Source organism: Hypanus sabinus, chromosome 4 (assembly GCF_030144855.1).
Source record: "Hypanus sabinus isolate sHypSab1 chromosome 4, sHypSab1.hap1, whole genome shotgun sequence".
Lineage (NCBI taxonomy): Eukaryota > Metazoa > Chordata > Chondrichthyes > Myliobatiformes > Dasyatidae > Hypanus > Hypanus sabinus.
In genome coordinates, this window is record NC_082709.1 from 158,651,292 (window position 1) to 158,671,983 (window position 20,692).

General features: G+C 42.9%; 1 protein-coding gene across 1 annotated transcript; it reads right to left on the bottom strand.

The window, feature by feature from the left end:
• Positions 1–339: 339 nt before the first annotated feature.
• LOC132393394 (NXPE family member 3-like) lies at positions 340–11,688 on the bottom strand. Its single transcript, XM_059968543.1, has 5 exons — positions 11,555–11,688; positions 9,306–10,084; positions 7,217–7,290; positions 5,300–5,509; positions 340–2,419 (listed from the first exon to the last, which is right to left on the bottom strand). Exons 2-5 carry the CDS (start codon positions 9,908–9,910, stop codon positions 1,866–1,868), a joined length of 1,443 nt encoding a protein of 480 aa, XP_059824526.1. The 5' UTR covers positions 9,911–10,084; positions 11,555–11,688; the 3' UTR covers positions 340–1,865.
• Between the last annotated feature and the right edge of the window lie 9,004 nt (positions 11,689–20,692).

The window sequence follows — 20,692 nt, forward strand, 5'->3', positions numbered from 1 at the left end:
TACTTTGCTTCAGTGTTCAGTAGGGAAAAGGACCTTGGCAATTGTGGGGTTGACTTGCAGTGGACTGAAACACTTGAACATACAGACATTAAGAAAGAGGATGTGCTGGAGCTTTAGAAAAGCATTAAGTTAGATAAGTTACCGGGTTTGGACAAAGTATACCCAAGGCTAACACAAAGTATATTACAGATGCTGTGGTCAAATCAACACATACAAACAAGCTGGATGAACTCAGCAGGTCATGCAGCATCTGTTGAAATGAGCAGTCAATGTTTCGGGCCAAGACCCCTCATCAGGACGAAGGGTCTCGGCCCAAAACATTGACTGCTCATTTCAACGGATGCTGCCCGACCTGCTGAGTCCATCCAGCTTGTTTATATATACCCAAGGCTACTGTGGGAAGTGAGGGAGGAGATTGCTGAGCGTCTGGTGATGATCTGTCTATAGGAACAGGAGAAGTACCAGAGGATTGAAGGGTTGCAAATGTTGTTCCCTTGTTTGAGAAGGGGAGTAGAGATAACCCAGGAAACTAAAGATCAATCAGTCTTACTTAAGTGATGGGCAAGTTGTTGGAGAAGATCCTAACAGGCAGGATTTATGAGCATTTGGAGAGACATAATCTGATTAGGGATAGTCAGCAGGTTGTGCCTTTGGAGCCTGATTGAATTTTTTGAGGATCTAACAAAACACATTGATGAAGGCAGAGCAATGGATGCCGGATATATGAATTTCAACAAGGCATTTGATAAGGTTACCCATCCAAGGCTCATTCAGAAAGTACGGAGGCATGGGATCCAAGGAGACCTTGTTTGTGGATCTTTCCCACAGAATGCAGTGTGTTTGTATTCTTCATGGAGGACGGTGACCAGTGGTGTCCCACAGGGATTTGTTCTGGGACCCCTCCTCTTTGTGATTTTTATAATTGACCTGGATGAGGAAATAGAAGGGTGGATTAACAAGTTTTCTGACAACACAAAAGTTGGGAGTGTTGTGAATCATCTGGAGGGCTGTCAGAGGCTATAGTGAGACATCAATAAAATGCAGAACTGGGCTGAGAAGTGGCAGATGGAGTTCAATCCAGAAAAGTGTAAAGTGGTTCATTTTGGTAGGTCAATTTGAAGACAGAATGTAATATTAATGGTAAGTCTCTTGGCAGTGTGGAGGATCAGAGACATCTTGTGGTCTGGGCAGATTGACAGTGTTGTTAAGGCATATGATGCATTGGCAAACCCATGGGATTGTGAGGCAATGTTATGTCTACACAAGACCTTAGTCAGACCCCACAGAGTTCAGTTCCGATCACCTCACTACAAGAAGAATGTGGATACTGTAGAGAGAGTGCAGAAGAGATTTACAAGGATGTTGCCTGGATTGGGAAGCATGCCTTATGAGAATAGGCTAGGTGAACTTGGCCTTTACTCCTTAGCGTGACAGAGGTGACCTGATAGAGGTGTGTAAGATGATGAGAGACATTGATCGTGTGGATAGCCAGAAACTTTTTCCCAGGGCTGAAATGGCGAATACGAGGGGGCATAGTGTTAAGGTGCATGGAAGTAAGTATAATGGGATGTCAGAGGTAAGCTTTTCACACAAAGAGTGGTGGGTTGATGGAATGCACTGCTAGCAATGGTGGCAGATGCAGATACAATAAGGTCTTAAGAGATTCTTAGATAGATACATGGAGCTCAGAAAAATAGAGGGCTATGCGGTAGGGAAATTCTTGACAGTTTCTAGTGTAGTTACATGGTCAGTACAACATTGTGGGCTGAAGGGCCTGTAATGGGCTGTAGATTTCTGTGTTTATGTCCTAGGTCTATTTCCAGTGTCATTGTGTAGATTTTGCTTTGCATGGTAAACAAATACCTTTATTCCTTATCAGAAGGGCACACATATGAAAGAAACACATCTATTTCATTCTTTATAATAATTCGTTGAGGGTGTATGTTGTGGGGCAGGTAATGGGCTACGGTCATTTCCCATGCATTCACAAATGCAACATTCATGTGTGCAAATATTCTTCTCATCAATACATCGAGTTGATAAGAGAACCAGTCATTGTAGTTAAGTATATAACCTGCTTTAGGTTCCCGTACGTTCCCAGTCTTTATAACAATCACTGTATCTGGATTCCTGCTGAGCAGCTGCAGAATCGATCTCCGGATATACTGCAGCCTTCTGATGTAGACATCCACCGGAAAAGTGTTGAAATGGGCACATAAGGTGATGGCAATAACTATATTTTTCCTTTCTTCAATTTCATCCAATGTTTTTGAAATATAGTACAGATGATGACTTGAAAGACTTCTGAATTGCATTGGTGGGCCATGAGCATGATGTTCCAGCAGGATATTGTTTTCTTTGTCCAAAGCACATAAAAGGCCAACCTTAGTACGATTGCCAAGATTGAACTTTCTAAGATCTAAACAGAAAATATTATATTTAACTCATTAAATTATGATATTGAAGATATTAATGTTTTTGAAACTGAAAATACAAAGAACATAACACCAAAGGGAGCCATTGATTTACCTACCTCAAGGATAGAGCTGAATGAAGAGAGGTATTTCTCATAGCAGAATCAAAGAGCAAATAGAGACTGGCAAATTGGAAACAATTTGGCACCCTTCCAACTACACAGTGCCAACCGATGACTGTTTCCAAGGGGAGAGAATCTAATTACCTCCCCTTTGACATTCAGTTATATTACTATTGTTGGATCCTTTTACTTTTGTCTAGAGCAGCCACAGAACTACTATGGTCACGTGAGCACTGAGGTTGGGTATGCTGAGGTAAATAAGTCAGCTGCTGCTCCGAAGATTCCAAGCTCTAACAATTCTCACATTGCAGCAAAAACCCCAATAATTCAGCACACCTGGTACTTCGGTGTTCTACCATTAACAAACTTTCTGGACAACTGTATGTTGCACACTTTTATGTACTGTGTATGTTACCCTATATTGTGGTCAATTTCCCAATAATTTGAAACAGGGCCTTGGTCAGAAGGAAGTATGGCAAACATTATCTCATTCAGCGTCTGGCTCATTTCCATATACAGGCCCACCCCAGTTTACATTAGGGTTCTGTTCCTGTGAATTGTCCATAAGCCAATTTTTCCTTAAGTCAAAAAATTAATAATTTCACCAGGGTTGATAAACATGATGGCTATGTTCTCCATCTTTGTTTGGGTGTAGTTTTTCATTGATTCCATTGTATTTCTTTGTGTCTACTGTGAATGCCCACAAGAAAATTAATCTCCACTTAGTATATCCTGACATTTACAGTACATTCTTTGATAAATAACTTTGTATGAGCACTTTGGGCTTGCGCTGGGAGCCAGAGAACATTGGGCTTCGAGGATTTTAAAAGCAACTGAATTGGTTATTTGGTGTTTAATGAGAATCATAAATCATTTAGAGTTCCTTGTGTTCTTTTTCTTGAGGGTCTTGCTCTTTGGAATGCTGTGTCCTGGTGCTTCCTGCTTATCTTCTTAAGTTTACTTTAACAGGTTCAGGGATTCCGTATTACTTGTGTTATATAAATGGACACCTGATTAGTGCTTATCACAGGGTCCTAGTTTTGAGAATCTTACATCTCACAGTGTCACTCAGCTGAGCCACTGGTGTTCTGTTGGAATTCTTACGTATAACCTCTGGTCACCGTCCCTACATCAGAATCTATCTTTCCTCCGCACTTGGGTTCTGACATTGGCAGTGCACGTCACGCAAGAATTTATTGTAAACTTCAAGCATGAACTTTTTTTAAAATCTTCCCCTGTGTGGCTACAGTGGTACAGGATCAGAATATCCAACATCCATTGAATAATTTTAAGTTAATAACTCATCTCCTTCTACCTTAGGCCAAGAACTTATCAATCACCCCGATGAGTTATTAACTTCCAACTTTCTACATAATCACTCAAAGAATTCAACTGCATGTGCATGTAACGAGAGCTGTATAACTCATCGCCTTCTACCTTAGGCCATTAACTTATCAATCACCCCTGCTGTGGACACTTTCTGGAGGTATGCTCCACAACCGCTGGACGAAGTGTGTAAATGTAGGAGGGAACCATGTTGAAAAATAAATGTGCTAGGTTTTCCAAAATTTACTCTTTCTATCTTAGGCCATGAACTTATCAATCACCCCTCGTATTTCATATTCTTTAACGACACAGAATTTGGCTTTTTGACTGTGCCAGCTTTTACAGCATTCCTGTCAATCACATTCCCCCACTTATTTTCCGGTAACATTCTCCCTCGTGACTGTTCACTCCTTCACACCAACCTGGCATTTTCCTGTCATCGCTCATCCACACTAGGGGCAGTTCACAGCAGCCAGTTATTTTACCCTTTTATCTACCAATGAAGTAAATTCCGATGTTTAGTGCAACATGATTTTACATACAGGGTGGCCAATATTCTACACAAAACTCCAAGTGCAGTCTCACCAACAACTTATACATTGAGTCCCAACTCCTGTGCTCAGTGCCCTGACTGATGAATGTCAGTGTGCTCAATGCCCTTTTCACCACACTGCCTATTTGAGTTGCTGTTTTCAAACAACTAAGGACTCATGCTCTAAGGCTCCTCCGTTCCATTACACTCACTAGTGCCCCACCATTCATAGTATAAGTTCAATGCTTGTTTGACCTTCAAAGCTGCATCACTTCACATTTACCTGTATTGAAATCCATTTGGCACTCCTTAATTTTTACTAAGCAGGACTGATACTACTAACATGCTGCTGCATAAAACTACTAAGTTCACAAGATGTCTCAACAATACAAATAATTCTGATCTTAACTGATTCCCCCAAAATTAGCCCTGCTCCAGTTTAGGACCCTAACCTGTGGACCTGTCCTATCCTTTTCCATCACTATCTGAAGACAATAGGAATTATGGTGAACAAAGCCAAACTGCCCCCTGACTAACACTTCAGTTACTTGCTCTGCCTCGTTCCTTAAGTGTACTTCCAGCACTGCACCCACCCAATTAGGGCCCTCTACATATTGACTTAGAAATCTTTCTTCGATTCTTTTCATGAATTCCACCCCATCCAGGCCTTTAACACTTTGGGTAGTTCAGTGAACATTGGGAAAATTCAGATGTCCCACTAGTGCAACCACTTATTCTTACAACTACTAGCAATTTCTCCAGCCAGCTGCTCAAGTGCCCAGTGACTATTGGGAGATATATAACATGCCCCCACTCGAGTGATCCACATTTTTTGTTTCTAAGATGTAAAAGAGTAGTGCTTATTTCAGTTTCATATTTTAAAAAGCCAGATGAATTATACTAACCTGGAAGGAAAGCAGTCAGGTATTCAAACCACTGGCGTACTGTAGAATCTCCAAGCAGATACACTTTTTTCCCACGAAGGCACTTTGTAATTATTGCAGGAGTGTCAAACTGATGAATATTACAGGTCGTTGATGTCCACTGGTTCTTAAAATAAAAGCCAGACGGTGATACCATTGGCTTCCCCCGAACACATTCACCGAGATCTGTAGCTGAACGTAAAGACAGAAAGAAACATGCGGCGGGAAACACTGTATCTTAGGCTATCAGTATATTCTTGAATGATGAGCTGGAAATTCCATAAAAAAGGAGTTACACTGAGGGAAAGAGTATTATAATCCAAGCAAGATAATAATTGTGTCAATAAATTCAGCAATAGGTCATCTGGATAATTAAGACCCTCTTAAGATTCTTGTCAGGGCTGGAGTATCCTGGGAGAGTGGTGGCATGAAAGATCTCTGTGGCTTATGATCCATCTATTGTTTCATATCCAAATGAGTTCAGCTTTTTGTCCATGTCAATTTCACTTCTTCAGAGAGGGTGGAAGGAAAGGAAGTTACCAATTTTAGGTAACCCGTGCCCCCTGTGTTCCTTTCGCACTACCACCAATCCACTCACTCCCTTGGTTTGTTCGCCTTTTCCATTCCTACAGCCTTTGTTACCTAAACTCATTATCCTGCCCCATCACTCCATCTGCCCATTCTGCACATACCTGTCCACCTGGATTCCTTCCCCCCTTTTTCACCTTTCATATCCCTTCCCCCAAATGGTTCCATCTGCTCATTACCCGTCCCTTATCTGGTTCCATCTACGACCTACCAGCCTCGGTCTCTACCCTCCCCTCTCCCACCTGGCCCCACCTGCTATATTTTCCTTTTTCTTATTTTTCCACCTATCTCCAATCAGCACCGGTCTCAACATTTCTAACCCCTACTTGATTCTGTTTGCCCAGATGTTTAAGATTGCTAATGATTACCTCAGCCACTCATCACCTAGCCCTATCAAATGCCTGTTAACCTCTATCTCACCACTCCCTCTTTCTTTTTTATACTGGCTATCGACCCTCTACTTTCAGCCCTGTAGAGCCTCAATCCAAAACTCTTTTGCATACAGAGATGCTGCCCATAGTTTGATAGTAGAATTCCTGACTGTTTTTAAGGAATCGAATAGAAACTTGAAGAGTTGTTTATTCAAAAACTGTCCCCAGATGTCTCAATCAATAACACTAATTCTCTATTAACTGCAATACAATATCTGCATTAAAGGAGATTGTATACCACTTCACAGACCAACACCAGCATTTATTTATGAAATTTTACTTTCTGAATAATGAGAATATGAAGATTGTCAGTAATTATCTCACCTATAATTTCCACATCATAACTGTGATTAGTAGCTAGTTGACCATTGTTTTTAACTCACAGCTTTTCCACTAAAAAAGTCACCAATTTTATTTATTGCTGCTGTCTCTGTGGAATCTGGCAGAGATGCTCAGGCTAGGCTAATGTTTGATGATGGTCCAACGCCAGCAATTGATGCACTAGACTAGGAGTGAGCGGTTAGTCCCAGAGAGGCAATTTGACTTTATATTTTAAAACATCTATTAAAATAACAAAAATACACCTTGGTCAAGATATCTCCTGTATAACAAACAATCAGTAATTGGGTGGAAATTAATAAATACATTCAGTGTAAAATTCTGGATCAATATTAACCCAACAAAACTGTACATTTTGCTGAATAAATTCTAATTTTAAAAGAATGCATAGTTGATGTTCATCTAATTCAAGAAAGAACTATGTGCATTAAATTATATTTTATTTGAAAAATCTGCAATATTTATGTCAACAACTGCTCCACTATTCTATTTATATTTCCTCTAAATACAGTTTATTAGTTTTGATTATAAATGATCTTACTTTGTCGTGGGGACGGCTTCACGATTACATGACCAATGCCACAGGGTAATATGGATCTCTTGATATTGACTCCACTGCAAACAACAATACCATAAATTAAGTCACATGCTCAATGTAAAACATTCAGGAGATAGTTCAAAGAAGGTCCTTAACTATTCCATTTCTCCAACCTAGCCCAATACAAATAATATAGCTTCCAGAACTTTGGCATTGAATATAATCTTTTTAATAGTATGATTGATTGAACTCAGCAAACCCAGCTTCCCCAACATTGAATGATATTTCTAATGAAGCTTCTCACAGTATCAAACTCTGTAACTAACAACCAATACTTTCGGCTTGAGGATGGTCAGTGCCGTGGCATTGTTCCAAGCAGATTATTCACATCCATTTGGTTGATAGCAATCAAAGGAACTCCCTAACATCACCAGCATGTTGTGAAATTTATAACTCCCTCTGCAACTGGACTCTTCAGTTCTTTACTTGAGAGACCACTATTATTAGAGGAATCTCATCTCCCCCTCACTGACAATCAACACAGGCTCTCCTCAACTGCTTCATGCTTAGCCCCTTTTCTTCTCTCTATACCTTAGCACAGCTCCAAAGTGATCTACACTTTGTAGATGACCCCATTGGAAATTGGTGGACTGAGGATGGGTGAAAAATGATGGGCAGCTAGGGTCAAGTAGTGGAGATGAACGGGATGGAACGGGATGCTTATCACCTTCCATTCAACCAATCGCCTCAGAATCCTTTCTCACCACTCCCTTTAACCACTGGCCATCTTTCCTCTCCTACCTCAGTCCTAATGCAGGCTTTCGATCTGAAACATTGTGAAAAGTAGTTTTTATATGCAGAGAGTATATGGAGGGCTTATATATGAGGTATGAGGGTAGGGTTAGGTTGATCTTGGGGTAGGTTAAAAGGTTAAAAGATCGGCACAACATCATAGGTCGAAGGACTGTATAACAATATGCTGTATTGTTCTACGTTCTGTGTTCTAACATAATTTCCTCTTCTAGGACTGGGTGTGCTTGGAGAAATCCCACTTCCTCTCTTATTGTCCTTTCACCTGTTCTTTTTCAGATATTTATCAACTCTCCCCCAATTTTCCTACCAACATAGGGATAACTTATAGTATGTAATTAAACCTACTGACCAGCACCTTTTTGGAATGTAGGAGGAAACTTCGATGAAACTCTTGAAACATCTTAAATTAATTACAACTCCAAAATAAAGAAACAAAATAAATTGAAATTGAGAAGCAACAAGCTACAAATAGACAATAGACAATAGACAACAGGTGCAGAAGTAGACCATTCGGCCCTTCAAGCCTGCACCGCCATTTTGAAATCATGGCCAATGTTGGAAGTGAAACCAGAAAATACTGTGAATACCAATAACATAATGTATAAATGAAAATGTATGAAACACACTGCCTCTCTTCTCCAATTAAAACATCCTTTACATATCCTCCTATAACATGATTGATACGAGAAGAACAGGACTGTAGTCTCAGAAACATCCCCAGTTTTGAAAATACTTTTCAAATACAGTCTAACTGGCTATGTTTCAGTATTTGGATTTCTTCTCTCGGATGAACCACCCGAACACTCCTTCAAATGGTCTTATACCAAATTTATGATTTTTTGGTGCTTATTTGATTTGACATTAGTGCTAAATGTAGCTCCAGCACAATCCAATTTGTAGACATTCAATTACAAAGTTCTCAACAGAATAAGAAAACTATACAGTTATACCTTCTATTCAACAGATATATGTTGGTTCTAGCATAAACCACTCTGGTATATGTAATTGAATGTCTTTAGGGAACATCAATAATGCACTACCTGGCATTTTGAAGCATTTGAACTCTAAAGCAAGTCACTGTGCCAAAACGGTTTGCAGGCATGTCATGGTGTTGTTTACAGCTGACATTTCAGCATTGGAATATCAACTGGAAACTACTACATGAAATAGCTGCAAGTCCATACTGCTTCATACCTCACAAACATACAACAATCTTGCTGCAGTCTTGCTAAATAAAGAAACAAAGTTTAATATAATAGAAATAATGTCAATAACGTACATTTGGAAATATCTGAGGTCTTCCCCCGCCAAAAGCAGCTTCACATATCCTGCTTTTCCATAGCTGACATCAGAAGAGCAGGGAAGATTCTTTGGTTTGTAGCAAATCCACGGCTCCCCAGTGTTATGATAAGTAAAGTTACAAAGTGGTTTAGTTTGAGGTAAAAATACATTGCATATCGTATCCTCTGAAGAAGCCCCATATTTGAAGGTACTTGTCAAATATATTCTAAATGGCTGTTCTTCACGAAGTCTCCAAAGTACTTGGATCCCTTCACTGGGATGAACCAACGAAACAGACACTTGGACTTTTCCTGCCCAGAATAAATTAAAATTTATATAGTAAAATCCGTTTTGGTGATCTATAACCGTTCCTGCTGAACCAGCTTTCAACTCTGGAGTGTGGATCCGGGCTTGGAGATAGTCACCCCCATATTGCTTTGGTTTGCCTTCAAAATTGTACATACGCACCATCACCTGTAACTGATCTCCCACATAGAAAGTCTTGCTAGAATTTAAAATAACAAAGCAAGTATGTGATGGGTCACTGCTTTTCTGAAAGGGAACTTCAGCATTGGGAGGCTTTGGCCATTCAATCAGTTTCATCAGGGCTGAACCCTCCAATCTTTCTTCAGGAGTGAAGCTGTGATACTGATAGCCAATCTTCACCAGCCCATGTACCCAATCGATCTCCTCCGTTGTCCCTTCCTGCTGTGTTGTGGAATTACTTTTTGGAGCTGGATTTTTGGGCTTTCCTCTGGAAGTTGAAAATTGCTCGAACTACGGAAAGCAAAAACATTCATGAATATACTTTTTAACATCATCACATCCACATTTTTTTCATGTTCAATATCAAGTCGGGAATCATTAGAAAACATAGTTCTAATCACAGAATTATCATCTAGTGTTCACAGCATTATAAACGCCCTCAGAAGCCACCTCATTAGGTACACATGTACACCTTGTTAATGCAGTTCTGTGGGTGAACACACCTTGTTAGTAAGAGAGGTCAGAGGAGAATGGCCAGATTGGTTCAAGTTTACAGGAAGGTGACAGTAATTCAAATACCTGTGGATTACAACAGTGGTGTGCAAAAGAGCGCCAGCAGCAGAAGATCATGAAAATACACTCACACTTCCTGTACCCAATAAAATGGCCACTGAGTGTATACTTCAGTGAGAAAGGCTCTACCTGACACTTTCTAGCATGATATCTAAAAACAAGAGATAAACTAAATTAATAAAAATGCTTACAATTTATTCCTATACAGTGAATTTATCCACTCAGCGCCCGAAGCTAACTAAAGGAGGAACTGAATTTCGCATTATCCACAGTTAATGAACTGAAAACAAAGAAGTGAAAACTGCTGAACATTGTTCAAAGATTCTGTTAGATCAGCCTATGCAGCAAAGTGGGATTGTCCGCTGTGCCCCACTACAGGTCAGGTGAGCTGTTAATGCTCACTGTCAGTGCTGAACAGAACGCTTTGTCAGGGCATGCAGAGCACCCGTGGACAGCAGTACGATTTGTATCCATAATGGCTCTAATTAAAGTAACAATTTCCAACCGTAGAGATTGCTAAACTCCATTTCTGCAGAAAACTGGGCAGCGGGAGATCTGTGGACATCGATTCGTTGGTACAATTATACTTCACCATTGTTCTCAATTCCATTACTGGCTGAACGTAACAACAAAAAATCAGAAGGAACAGATTATATTTCAAATTCTGGTCGTTTGCTATTTAAATACACCCGAGGACACCAGTCACAAGGACTGTACATTGGGGAGCTGGGGTGGAAGGTGTTGTATCGGGCAGTACCGCACAACAGGTTTCTGAGCAGGTTCACCTGTCCACTCTGTAGACGGGAACAGTCAGTGAACCACGCGTACACGGAACGGGGGAGATTGCAGCCTCTCTGTTAGTTTCTCAAGGGGCTGCTGCTGAGGTTCTCGTTGCCCTCTAGTTCCGCGTTCCTCATCTACTGGCACCCAGTTCGGAAGGGGGTGGGAATGCTCGTGGGCCTGGCCAAGTTGGCCATTTATGTGTCGAAGCGGCTGAAAATGGAAGACGCTACCCAGGCAGATTGCCCGCCCCGTGCCCCTCTTCTGAGGATTTGTTCGCTTCCGGCTGTTCTTGGGGAGGGAGCACGCGGTACAATGAGAGACTTCCGGGAACGGTGCCCCCCACGGCACGGGGTATTGACGGTTTTATAGACGGTAGTAACCATATTTTGATCTGAGTATACTTACTGTCTTGTAAATACTGAATGTCTGTACCTGATGATGTAAATAAACTTTTACAGTTTAGTAAAAAGTGATTTAAAATAGCCGTTTCAATGCTATGAAGGCGCAGCTTAATCATTTCTCCGTTGCTCTGTGTGCAGATCCACAGTTGAAGGGACTCGGTGGCGTGGAGAGGGGAGACTTGCAGCTTGGGCAACTGCCGGTCTTCCTTAAACAAAACCTTGCCCAGGCTTGCAACCTGGAAACTTTCCAAGGCGCAAATCCATGGTCTATCAAGACTAACGAAGGCCTACATACATACAGTTGAAGGGAAGAAAGTGAAAGAGAGTATGGGTCAAAGTCTTGAGTTGCCAGTAGAAGGAGAAGAGGAGCGATGAGCAACAGATTGGGATTATTTTAATAATTTCCCTGTAAAACGGGTGTTCAACAGGAGACGCGCACTCGCTTAAACACAATCACTTCAAACGATGGTCGGAACTGCTTTTCACCGAGTATTTTACTTTTACCATCATACACACCTTTGTATTCTGCAGGGTTAGACAGACCAGTGTCAGAGTTAACAACATCAAAAACACGAATAGCGAACGCTGGATATAACCCTTTTTAAATTTAGGTTGTTCGTCCATATCGGCAAGTCTAGAACTCCCGGGCATTTACGGGCTTCCAGTTGTAACGCGCATGCCCGTTTCCTCGGTCCGAGAGGTCGACTGTCCGTTTATTTCCATTGATGTTGCTGACATGCAGAGTTTCTCCGATATTTTGCGTGTTGCGTTAGATTCCAGCATCTCTAGAGTTTGTCGTGTTTATAGTTCGCTGCTTTTGTCTAAGAGAAAGATACTCTGATGGTTTCCTGGCTGCATCGAAAGGTGAGGGAGCGCGCTGTTTCCTGGTTTTCTCACTTTATTTTCATCCGGATGGGCGATCTAAATCTGGGTGTTTGTAATCCTGTTTGAAATTCTCATCAAGAGGCATCTGTAGAAGGAGGAACGGTTAAAAATGTTCACCTTTTGTTGGACTATGGTTCCCCGAAAACGTCGTTTTTGCCAACAAAACTTATTTTGCATTATTCTTTATGAATCTACCTATTAATAATTGTAAAACTCGCCGAGTGAACCTCCTTGCCCAAGACAAGCAACGCATAAATATTTCAAACAATAGTCCTTCGAAGTTTTATTTTGCCTGAATATGGCGCGACTGTGCAGCCGCCAGCACTGAGAGATACGAGCGTCACTTTGCATCAGTGGGGAGCGACACAATTGTTACTTTGAGTCATGGTATAAAGATATCCTTCGGCCCAGCTGGTTAATGCGGAGCAAGATTCTCATCTACGCTGGTCCCACTTGCCCCTGATTGGCCCGTTAAAAAACATGTTTCCGACTACGTACTCTAAATGTTGTAATGTGCCACAACCACATCCTCTAGCAGCTCATTTCAAACACTCATCACTCACTGAAAAATGTGCCCCCTCCCCCAGATTCCCATTAAATCCCATCCTTCTTGCTTTAAAGGTACTCACACTTTAATCGTTCCTCTTTCTACAGAACCCTAAACGTCCGCCCTCTAGTTCTTAGTTCTGCAGCTCCGGGAAATGCACCTGCACATTCACCCCACCTCTGCCTTCATAACTTCATACACAGTGTTGCACAATAACCCACAACGAACATCATTGAAACCATGTTACTGACGCACCTGCGCTCTTTTTGCCAGAAAAAGCAGGATCTCCCAGTGGCCACACATTTTAATTCCACCTTCCATTCCCGTTCCAATATGTCTATCCATGTCCTCCTCCACTGTCAAGATGAAACCACACTCAGGTTACAGGAACAACACCTTATATACTGTCTGGGTAGCCTCCAACCTTATGGCATGAAAATTGATTTCTCTAACTTCCGTTAATGCCCCTCGTCCCCTTCTTACACCATCCCTTATTTATTTATTTCTCCTCCCCCCCCCCCTCCTTTTTCTCCTCTCTCTGCCCCTCTCACAATCACTCTTTGCCTGTTCCCCATCTCCCTCTGGTGCTCCCCTCCCTCTTTCTTTCACCCTAGGCCTCCATCCCATGATCCTTTCCCTTCTCCAGCTCTGAGTCCCTTTTGCCAATCACCTTTCCAGCTCTTAGCTTCACCTCTCCCCCTCCGGTCTTCTCCTATCATTTCGGATTTCCCCCTCTCCCACCCACTTTCAAATCTTTTACTATGTTTTCTATCAGTTAGTCCTGACGAAGAGTCTCGGCCCGAAACGTCGACTGTGCTTCTTCCTATAGATGCTGCCTGGCCTGCTGCTTTCCACCAGCCTTTTTTGTATGTTACAGATGTATTAGTCAGCATCTCCATAGTTATAGTCATTCATTTTGCAAAGTTTGCACTGTGACTAGTCACTAGGAAGTTCAATAACCCAAAGTATTGTAGACTTCTGGGATGGAAATCGGTTAAGTTCCATGTTGTTATTATTATTATCATTGTTGTAGGAGCATGAGGTACGAGCATGGCCAAAGCCAAGCACACTCCTTTCCCTCCTGGCAGTTACTCTTGCAAGCGGAACAAGTGCTACACCTGCCTCTACACCTCCTCCTTTACTACCATCCAGGGCCCTGAACAGTCATTCCGGGTGAGGCGGCACTTCACCTGTGAGTCTGCTGGGGTCATTTACCGTGTTTGGGGCTCCCGGTGCCGCCTCCTGTACATCGGTGAGACTCGACGTAGATTGAGAGACCGTTTCGCCGAGCATCTACACTCCGTCCACCTGAACAAGCGGAATCTCCTCAGTTGCCACTCATTTTGATTCCACTTCCCATTCCCATTCCGATATGTCCATCCATGGCCTCCTCCACTGTCGGGATGAGGCCACACTGAGGTTGGAGGAACAATACATTGTGTTCCGTTTGGGTAGCCTCCAACTTGATGGCATGAACATCGATTTCTCAAACTTCTGATAATGCCTCCCCACTCCCTTCTCCATTTCCCACCCCCTTTTCCCTCTCTCACCTTGTTTCCATGCCCACTCATCGTCTCCCCTGGGACCTTCCCCCTTTCTCTTTCTTCCATGGCCTTCTGTCTCCTTCACCAATCAACCCCATCTCTTTACTTTATCCCTCCCCCTCCAGGTTTCACCTACCACCTGGTGTTTCTCTCTCCCCTCCCCCATCTTTAAAATCTACTCCTCAGCTTTTTTTTCTCCAGTCCTGCCAAAAGGGATTCCACCCAAAATATCGACTGTACATTTTCCCACAGATGCTGCCTGGCCTGCTGAGTTCCTCCAGCATTTGTGTTTGTTGCTTGGATTCCCAGCATCTGCAGATTTTCTTTTGTACATGCTCATTTCTCAATTGTACCTTGATTTTCAGAAGGCATTTGATACGGTCCCACATAGGAGATTGGTGGGTAACATCAAAGCTGTAGAGGAAGTGCAGCGTAGATTCACAAGGTTAATTCCTGGGATGTCCGGTCTGTCTTACGCAGAGAGGTTAGAGAGACTGGGCTTGTACACGCTGGAATTAAGGAGATTGAGAGGGGATCTGATTGCAACATAGAAGATTATTAAGGGATTGGACAAGATAGAGGCAGGAAATATGTTCCAGATGCTGGGAGAGTCCAGTACCAGAGGGCATGGTTTGAGAATAAGGAGTTGGCCATTTAGGACAGAGTTAAGGAAAAACTTCTTCTCACAGAGAGTTGTGGGGGTCTGGAATGCACTGCCTCGGAAGGCAGTGGAGGCCAATTCTCTGGATGCTCTGGAATCAAGGGATATGGGGACAAGGCAGGAACCGGGTATTGATAGTAGTTGATCAGCCTTGATCTCAAAATGGCGGTGCAGGCTTGAAGGGCCAAATGGTCTACTTCTGTACCTATTGTCTATTGCCTATTGTTACAGATGAAGTGCTGTGCAAACAGACGATAAGGTGAAAGTCTTTAGTTATGAGTTCAAGAGTCCATCTTATTGTACTAGTGAGACATTCAATTAGTTTATAACAGCAGGATGAAAGTTGTCCTTCAGTCTTGTTGTACATGCTTTCAGACTATTGTATCTACGTCAGAGGAGAGAGAATGTCTAGGTGGATGGGGCCTTTGATCATGTCGGGTGCTTGTTGATTATAAGGCAGCAAGGATTGTAAAGAAGCCCATGGAGGGGAGAATGGTTTTCCTGATATGTTCAGCTGATCCACAACTCCTTGCAGTTTCTTGCAGTGTCAGTCACAGCAGTTGTTGTACCAGGCCTCAATGCATCTGGATAGGATGCTTTTTAAATTTAAATTTAAAATTAAATTTAAAATTAAATTTAAATTTAACTAAATTTAAAGGGGAACCAATCCAGACCATGACAATAAGCTTCGAATAGCCTGTGCATCTGTTTACTGCCCAAGTACAAAACTACCTCCTGACACTAACTGTCCTAACACTTCATCTTAGTTATAAATACGTGTTGTGTACTAACCGGTCATGTCATTGGGTGTGTTCTGAAGGGTCCATATATTCAGAAAGTGGTTTAGCAATGCAGACTACACCCTTGAATCACAGTGAATTACAGGAGCTGCGAAGGGAGCACACGACTACACTGTCCATGGAAGTTACTCTTGCCAATACAACTGTGTTAAAGGATAGTATTAACCTTCCTACAATGGACTGCATAAGCCTTCTGATCTAAAGCTGCCTCATAAGCGAAACAGTGGTCTATTATTTCAACCACCATTAGATTCAAGATTGAGGATTGTTTAACATCATTTCCCATAAACAAGCGTAAGGAGAACGAAATAATTGTTACTCCAGATCTAATGCAGCACAAAAAAAACCACACAAAACATAAAGAACATAATAGTAATAACTTAAAACCTCACCGTAAATATAAATACATATGATAGCTTATATACATCAATTGTCCAGTGACTGAGGCAAATAAAGTAGTGGTGGGGATAGTGGGTGAAGGTGTTGTTCAGTCCTACTGCTTGGGGAAAATAACTGTTTTTGACTCTGGTGGCCCTAAGCGTGGATGCAAATTCGTCTCCTCCCTGATGGGAATGGGACAAATAGTTCATGGATGGGATCCTTCATGATGTTCCTGGCCCTTTTCTGGCACCTCTCATATGTTCTTGGTGTTGGGTAGGCTGGTGCCAGTGATGTGTTGGACAGTTTTGATTACATGTTGAGTCTTCCTGTCTGCTGCAATGCAGTTTCCGTCCGAAGCAGTCTCAAAGAGTTTGAAACTGCTCACAGTTTCCACTGTTGTGCCGCCAACATAAATTTCACAGTGAGTTCTGTGAGTTCTCCTGAAATTGCTAAGCATCTCCTTTGCCTTATTGACATTAAGAAAGATGTTATCTGTCTGGCACCAGGCCTTGAGTTCTTCCATCTTCTCTCTGTAGGCCATCTCATTGTTGTTGGTGATGAACCCCACCAGTGGCGTATCATCAGTAAGCTTGATGTGATTGCTCGGGTGTTTGGTTATGCAATCTTGTGCACACACATCCCTGGGGGCACCCATGTTGAGGAAGATTGGGAGGGAGGAGTGGTTGTGCATCCTGATTTTCTGAGGTCTTTTTGTGAGGAAGTCCAACACCCATTTGCACAGTGCTGTGGTTCGACTGAGAAGGGGTTCGTTCACCGCGGTCTGTGGGACAGTAGTATTAAACGCTGAACTGAAATCCAAAAACAGTATTCTGACATCAGTGACCTTGTTTCCCAGGAGTGTCAGGGCCAGATGATTGACAGATGCTAGAACATCTGTCGTGCAGCATTTCTGTTAGTAAGTATATTGGTGAGTGTCCAGTGTAACAGGAATGGTGTTTTTAATATGTGCCATTATCAGCTATTCAAAGCACTTCATGATTATTGGCATCAGTGCCACTGGACACTGGTCATTTAGTTCTGCACATATAGAGTTCTTTGATACAGGGAGGATGGTAGCTGATTTGAAACTTGTCGGGACAGTAGCCTGGCTGAGTGAAGTGTTGAACGTGCCAGTGAGCTGGTGTTCACACTCCCCGAGCACTCGGCCTGGGGTGTTGTCTCGCCCAGCTGCCCGATGGGGGTTGACTCTTCTGCAGACTCCTGCTCACATCTGCTGCTGTTACAGACAGTGGCTGCTCACCTGTGGGGGGATGGCTAGCTTTCGTGGCCAGCGTGTTCTTGTATGTCTTGAGGTGTGCATCAAAGTAACAGCAATATTAGGTAACAGCACGTGCGACGTTTACACCTCTAGTGACCCTCTGAATCCTATTAAAGCTACCTGTTGAGTGTGTGGCTGCCAGAACTACCATTGGCTCCCAGGGTTACCTTTTTAAAAACGGATATTCGGCCTGAACCAAAGTCATGGAGGGTAGTTTTTATTCGGCCTACATAGTGGCATATATGAACCACCTGCCCACATTCTCTCTTCATCCTGCTGTAAAGGGCTGCCGTAGAAGGTCTACGGAGTCTGTAGTATTCCCATTCTAGACACTCATGAGAACATCAATATGATGTCAGTGTTGGAGAAGCTGTTTGCTGACACAGCCATTGTGCTACATGATATGTGCCAGGCCATCAGTGACGTTACTGCAGAAATGGTGACAAAAACACTGTGGACCTTCAAAATTGAAAAGCACAGGACTTCCTGTTGGCCAAGATGGGTAATATGTGCTCAACCATTGGCCAGGAATGTTGCATCCACGTCCCTGAAACATCTGAGAATATCACTGATTTAGTTGTGTATATCTGGTTAGAAGATAAAGTTGGGAAGACTGACCAGGACCCCATCACCAACTAGTTTCATCCCCTGCTGGGAAGTTGGGGTAACTCCACTGTACACACTGAGCATCCCTGCAGATTGTGATATTCACTCTACTATCTACTGCTGTATCGGCAAGCTGTGGCACTGGAGGTTCATGGCAGGAAGAGTTTTTCTTCCTTCTACCATCTGCGTGAGATGATGGGCTGTCGGGACTTTGAGACTTTCTTTTAAAACCATGCTATGGACTGCTCTTTATCAGATTACGGCATTGCTTTGCACTGTTGAAACTATGTGTTGTAATTACGTGGTCCTTGTCAGTTAGTCTTTTATCAATTATGGTTTTGTCTTGTTACAAATTTCCAGCTCATGCTGCCTCTGTTTCTCCTTCTCCTCATACTCCCTCTGCTTTTCAGCTCTTTCCTTCTCCCTTTCCTCTGCTTCCAGCTGTTTTAACCTAAATTCATGCTCCCTCTGCTTTTCAGCTCTTTCCTTCTCCCTTTTCGCCTCAACTCCTTTAGCTGGAGCTCATACTCCCTTTTCTTCTGTTCCGGGTCCAGCCTCAATTTTTCCAATTCTACCTGAACCGTCCCAATAGCTGGTGCCTTTTCAGGGATATGTTCCAATATCTCAGCCGAAAACACATCCTTGTCAATGTAATACCGAGCTATGGCCCTCCGCATCTCCCACTTTTTCATTGACAACCTCACCTCTGTGAGATTTAGTCCTTTCGCAATCTTTACCAAGTCCGTCTTTGTGGCATCCTCTAGCGCCTTCAAAGTGGGGTTTTGTGTAAATTCATCTACGTCCATCTTTGCTGGTTTCCTGTCTGGTTACCCACGCAACCAGATCCAAGTCTGGACTTATAGCCCGATTGACTGGCCCTCCAATTTGGTATCAAATCTCAAGACGAGGCCCCAATTTGTATGAACCCCATAACTGGGTGTCTTACCAACAAAGATAGAAGTGTCTGTTGGAGTCTGGTGGTACTATTTTCAACAGTGTTTATTAGTAAAAATATACAAATCAATATCAATGCAAATATACAGATAATATACATTAGCAATACTAAACCTAAAAGTGCGGGTATAATAATAACCAATAATAAAACAAGCTCTATCGTTGTCTAGGGGATAATGAATTGTCAGATGGAAATATAAAGTTCAGTTCAGTTCATGCAGGCTGCGGTAGTTGTCGGTCGATGTGTTGCAATCGTTGGAGAGAGAGAGAGGCTCGAGAAAGAGAGCGCGCAAACAGTAACAGCTATGGTCTTTGCCAACCTTCCTTTACGATATCGATCCGTCGATGTGTCATTGTTGTGGCCATTCAAGTGTGACCCCTCCGCTAGACCATTCTTCCGTGGTGGACTCATCACCCAGGCAAGGGTGGACACACACACAAGCCCCCCACCGGGGGCTATGGTCTTTGCCAACCTTCCTTTACGATATCGATCCGTCGATGTGTCATTGTTGTGGCCATTCAAGTGTGACCCCTCCGCTAGACCATTCTTCCGTGGTGGACTCATCACCCAGGCAAGGGTGGACACACACACAAGCCCCCCACCGGTCTCGCTATAAACACTGTGAGTTAAAATTTACCAACCCTTCGTTTGGTCTCCGATGTCCCACACTGTCTCGTGGGTTTCTAGCGCTCACTAGTGTTTCTCCTGGTGCGTCTGAAGGGTGTTACCCCAGACCTCACTTTTATCCCCACTCACAGGGTCTCAGGTGTCAATCAGGTTGGAATGATGTAACCCATCAAACCAGCCCACTCTGGTTGCTCCCTGAGGGGTTTCAATGATTAGAACAGTACCAAGTAAACAATCCTTCTCCAAAAGACAATAGCAGTAATCAATGGTTCCACTCCTCTTTTGTTAGCAGGAGCCATTCCACATGGGGTACCTTTTAGCTGAGTCTCTCTCTCTCATTCTCTTTTGAGAGAAATGATTCTTAAGGAGTCCATTTAGAATGTGCTGACACAGAAAGAACGTGCAAAGCAACTTGCAGGGCAACGTATAAACCAATTTGCAAAATCAGGATGAAACAATAGCTTGCTGATTAAAGAAGCGATACGGGTAACGGGAAGACATGCTTAACGGTTGAACAATAACGGTGTTAATGCGCTGAGGCTGATAAGTGGGCCAAAGGGGTAATCACATTTGTAATTTTGTAATGAGATTAAAGAAGAATGTAGGGTATAAAAAACTGTGCAAAGTGTAATTCGGCACTCAATCTAGCAGGAGCTGGTTGGGTCCGACTCTGCAGACTCGAAAAATAAAGTTTACCGTTCTGCAAATTGCTGAGACTCAGTGTGTTTCTGACAACGTGGGGGCTCGTCCGGGATCCACACTCCGGCCGCGGTGGACACGAGGAAGGACATCGGAGACGGTGCACCCCGCCGAGTTTGGCGGTCCCTGACTCCTTGCTCGTCGCTCCAGCGCGGCTT

Coding starts and splice junctions, on each gene's coding strand:
- LOC132393394 (XM_059968543.1), bottom strand. CDS start 9,910: ATGAAACTGATTGAATGGCCAAAGCCTCCCAATGCTGAAGTTCCCTTT. Junction 5,510..7,216: donor GAAGCCGTCCCCACGACAAA/GTAAGATCATTT, acceptor CTTTACGTTCAG/CTACAGATCTCGGTGAATGT. Junction 2,420..5,299: donor CCTGACTGCTTTCCTTCCAG/GTTAGTATAATT, acceptor TTTTCTGTTTAG/ATCTTAGAAAGTTCAATCTT.